Source organism: Acyrthosiphon pisum, unplaced genomic scaffold (genome assembly GCF_005508785.2).
Source record: "Acyrthosiphon pisum isolate AL4f unplaced genomic scaffold, pea_aphid_22Mar2018_4r6ur Scaffold_20724;HRSCAF=21943, whole genome shotgun sequence".
NCBI classification, from domain to species: domain Eukaryota; kingdom Metazoa; phylum Arthropoda; class Insecta; order Hemiptera; family Aphididae; genus Acyrthosiphon; species Acyrthosiphon pisum.
In genome coordinates, this window is record NW_021770114.1 from 25,266 (window position 1) to 29,903 (window position 4,638).

At 46.0% G+C, this 4,638-nt stretch overlaps 2 protein-coding genes across 2 annotated transcripts; both read left to right on the forward strand.

Moving 5' to 3' along the window:
- Positions 1-737: 737 nt before the first annotated feature.
- Positions 738-2,578, forward strand: LOC103309703. Its single transcript, XM_008185859.1, has 2 exons — positions 738-1,303; positions 2,134-2,578. Exons 1-2 carry the CDS (start codon positions 738-740, stop codon positions 2,576-2,578), a joined length of 1,011 nt encoding a protein of 336 aa, XP_008184081.1.
- A 206-nt stretch (positions 2,579-2,784) lies between these two features.
- On the forward strand, positions 2,785-3,702 carry LOC103309702 (ATP-dependent DNA helicase PIF2-like). Its single transcript, XM_008185858.1, has one exon. The coding sequence runs from the start codon at positions 2,785-2,787 to the stop codon at positions 3,700-3,702; it is 918 nt and encodes a 305-aa protein (XP_008184080.1).
- Positions 3,703-4,638: the final 936 nt, after the last annotated feature.

Here is a 4,638-nt window from a genome sequence, read left to right on the forward strand (position 1 = left end):
GAAACGGTCAATGAAGTCGCAGTAGTGTTTGTCGGTGATGACGGTCAACCCACCTACAAACATCGATCTGGTCATCCCACGACCGGAATCCGATTGACCCGCAACATCGCCGGCTACAGACCATACCAGCCGGCTCTTCAAACGCGGATCCAATGCTGTATCCCCTACTCTTTCCACGAGGAGAGCTCGGTTGGCATCAACGCCTGCTACAAGAGGGCCCTCGCCGAACCCCTGTTCGCAATCGGAATAGTATCCGGGAGTATACTTGCTATCGTCTTGCTATTCGTTACATTGGAAACAACGACACAATCCACGTTACTATGAGTTTATTACATAATGGTCGATTTCTGTTTCAACAGTTTGTGGGTGATCATTACCTTCGAATGGAAGCGAACAACTTGCAGTACATTAGATGGTATCAAGCTTAGCTTTTTGCCGAATCGTATCAGGGACTTGTGGATCACATCAACCAACAGCTCCAACTAGACGCACCCGTGGCGGGCGTCGGCCGTAGGATGATTTTGCCATCGTCTTTCACAGGCGGTCCCCGTTTCATGAAACAGTGTTATCATGACGCGATGGCAATTGTGTGTAAGTGTGGAAAGCCTAATCTTTTTATTACATTTACGTGTAATCCTAGCTGGCCGGAGATCTCCCAAAATCTACCAAGATGGGCAACGGCAAGCGACAGACCGGACCTGGTGTCCTGAGTGTTCAATGCGAAACTCAAGCAGCTGATGCGTGACATAACGGTGAACAATATATTTGGTAATGTCGATGCATATGTTTATACTGTCGAGTTTCAGAAACGAGGACTGCCACACGCCCTCATACTGATCATTCTGAGTGAGGGTAGCAAGTTGCTAACCGCCGACGACGTCGACAATGTAGTGTACGCCTTCTTGCCAGACCCGGTGACTGAGCCGCGTCTATTCGATTGTGTGACGAGACACATGATACACGGGCCGTGTGGCACGCTGAACCCAAACAGCCCATGCATGGTGGACAACAGTTGTTCAAAGAAGTTTCCAAAAGAATACAGCGAAGAGACTGTATACATTGCTGACGGTGGTTACCCAAAGTATTGTCGGCCAAACAACAGACCTGTGGCCAGGGTCAGAAATCAAGAGGTCAGCAATGAGTTTGTCGTGCCTTACAATCCGTACCTGTTAGCAAAATACGATGCACACATTAACATAGAGGTATGCTCTACTGTGAAGAGTGTTCAGAATTTGTATAAATACGTATATAAAGGGCACGATGCTGCGACCATGGAAGTATGGAACGGAAATGAAATAGACAGGTATGTTATCAAAATGCATTTTTCTGTAACTTAACACATTATATTCTTTCAATTATAGCATTTGTAAAGTTTTTTTGCATAGACTTTTAAACACATCATAGAACACCAGTACTTTGTAAATTAGAAATTTCATATATATGTTATTCGTTTGTTTCATTTGACAAGCATTTCTCTGTTCACACTACAATAACTTAACACTACAGTAATTGTCCACTAACAGTATATCATTAAGAAATTGATTACATCATGTTATTAACTTTTATAAATTAGATTTTTGAAAGCCATTTGACACTTATTAGACTAAGTCTTAATGTCTTCAGTTATGTATAGAATATAATTAAAATGCAAAAAAAAAAATTAGGAAATTATAATATATACTACTATAACCACTTTATATATATGAATATATATGAATAGATTGACTGTTTTGAAAGTTCTGTATTATTTTTGTGAACCTTAACTACACTTGTGTTAAACTATAGGTGGTGTGTAACCACAACACATTTATTTCAAATTCCTTTTTTTATATATTCATGTTCTATTGGTACCAATTATAGAAATATTAATATATATTGTTATATTAATCCAAAAAACCAACAAAAACAACATTTATCGCATTCTTCTTTATTAGCATTGCAATAGTGTTACACTATACTTAATATACTATACATAATTACATTTATTATACATACATCACAAACAATAGTATTACAACATTTTACTGACGACAACATTTCATATATGTAAAATAATATGTAATAATGAGATTTTAAATATCTATTGTTTTTTTTTGTACAACTTTATGTTTTAAAAATATTTTTCATACATAGATACATAAATGTTGTTTTCAGTTACATAAATTCGAGGTACGTCAGCCCACCAGAAGCCGTTTGGAGGTTGTTTGCGTATAAACTACACGACATCAGTCACACGGTAGTTAGACTTCCGGTGCACCTAGAAAACTACCACAACGTGTACTTTGCGCGTGGACAGGAACTACAAGGGATACAAAACAACGCCCTACCTCGAACAAAACTCACGGCGTTCTTCGCGCTCAACGAGAGAAACGTTGATGCCAGACAGTATCTTTACCACGAGATACCGACACATTACACTTGGCAAACATCGTCAAAAGAGTGGAGACTGCGGCGAATACAGGCACCTCGCGAGACGTTATCTCGAATGTACGTCGTCAACCCACTGGATAGAGACCGTTTTCATCTACGATTGCTACTCTTGCACACGAAGAGGCCCGCGGTCTTTCCGAGCACTTGAAGACGGTAAACGAGGTAGTGCATGCCACATACGCGGCCGCCGCCGTTGCGTTGGGATTGTTGGAAGACGACGAAGCGTGGCGGGCGTGTATGACAGAATCATCGGCGTTGGACACAGCCACTCAACTGCGTTATCTATACGTCACGATACTATTGTTTTGCCACCCCGTGGACCCCGCGGACCTGTACCGGCGGTTTGAAGTCAACATGATGGAAGACTTCAATCGGCGCTTCCAAAACGTCGACCGCGCTAGGGCGGCGTGTCTCAAAGCAATCAGAGACCTACTTCGTGCACGCGGAAAATCACTCAACGACTACGGTCTACCCAGTCCAGACGAAGATCTACTGGAACCGGATCAAGACGACCCAATGTTCGGTGCAATAGACGCGGCCGTTGCCTGGCAACAGCGATTGCGCGAATTGAACGACGAACAACGAACGGTGTACGATCGAGTGATGGCGGTCGTCGATGACAACCGCAACGTTCAGAAAATGTTCTACGTCGACGGGCCAGGAGGAACGGGAAAAACGACGCTATACGGATGCCTAATATCGTCGCTTCGTAACAGACAACAAACGGTGTTGAGCGTGGCATACACCGGGATCGCCGCATCCCTCATGGAGGGCGGCATGACGGTGCACTCGACTTTCGGATTGCCATTGGGAACGCTGACCGAACAATCTACTTCGAGTATCACCATGCAGTCTTTGCGCGCGCAAAGGATACGTGAAGCTCCGCTGATTGTCTGGGACGAAGCGCCCATGTCCCCGGGCCTACAAGTCACGGTGGTCGATCGCTTGCTCAAGGACATCATGGGATCGGCACTACCGTTTGGTGGTAAACCAATACTGTTAGCTGGCGACTTCAGGCAGATATTGCCCGTCGTTCGCCGGGGGAACAGGAGCTCCATCGTCATGTCATCTATCAAACGCCACTCATTGTGGAGAGAGTTTGAACAGTTTCGGCTGACCCGGAACATGCGCGCCGACAACGACGCCGACTTCGCTGCTTGGCTACTTCGGCTCGGTAACGGTCAACTGCCGTCGGTCGACGGTATTCCAGACACTGTCGACATCCCACCGCAACTGGTTTGCGACGTTGTGGATTTGACCGATTTTGTCTAACCGCAGCGAATGTCGTTGGCCAACGTCGACGAGTTCGCTCGGAGAATCATACTGTGTCCCCGCAACGAGGAATGCCATCAAATAAATTCAACAGTGCTACGTCGCGTCACGGGCGCCCAAAGGACGTACTCATCCATAGACACAGTTGTGATCGACGACGCCGACGAAGCGGCAAACTACCCGACAGAGTACCTTAACTCTCTGCATCCGAACGGGCTACCGCCGCACAAGTTGACGCTTAGAGTCGGTTCGATCGTCATGTTACTGAGAAACATTGATCCGAAAAGACAACTTTGCAACGGGACGAGGTTGGTGGTCACTGAACTGCGGCCACACAACTTCAAGGCGAGGAAGTTGTCCAGCGCCGACGACGGGCAGGACGACATCATCTTACCCGCCGTTGCGTTGACTTCCGGTGAGGAAGACAATTTGCCTTTTCAAATGAAGCGGATTCAATTCCCGGTACGGTTGTCGTTTGCCATGACAATCAACAAGTCTGTCAAACGTTCGACAGAGTCGGTTTGCTCCTGCCGTCACCCGCCTTCAGCCATGGACAGCTGTATGTTGCGTTTTCAAGAGTGAGGGACGCGCAATCCGTCAGAGTCGGCATGTACTGCGATGGAAATGGTCGATTCGTCACCAAGAATATTGTGTACGCAGAAGTTCTCTGACGCGACTACAGGTAGTTATATAATTAATATAATTATACAATGTTCACTCTGGGGAAATATGTGATCCTCTGGGGTCTATGTGACCTCCCCCGGGGCTTTGTGACCTCCCCCAGGGCCTTTGTGACCCCCCCCCCCCCAGGGTCTTTGTGACCCCCCTGGGGTCTTTGTGACTCTGTGCGGAGAGAAAGTTTGACAACCTCCACGTGGTCTCTCTGGATGCGATTACACTTAACGGTGTATTCGTAACTAATGTCAAACGTTTGGT

Coding starts and splice junctions, on each gene's coding strand:
- LOC103309703 (XM_008185859.1), top strand. CDS start 738: ATGCGTGACATAACGGTGAACAATATATTTGGTAATGTCGATGCATAT. Junction 1,304..2,133: donor AACGGAAATGAAATAGACAG/GTATGTTATCAA, acceptor TTTCATACATAG/ATACATAAATGTTGTTTTCA.
- LOC103309702 (XM_008185858.1), top strand. CDS start 2,785: ATGATGGAAGACTTCAATCGGCGCTTCCAAAACGTCGACCGCGCTAGG.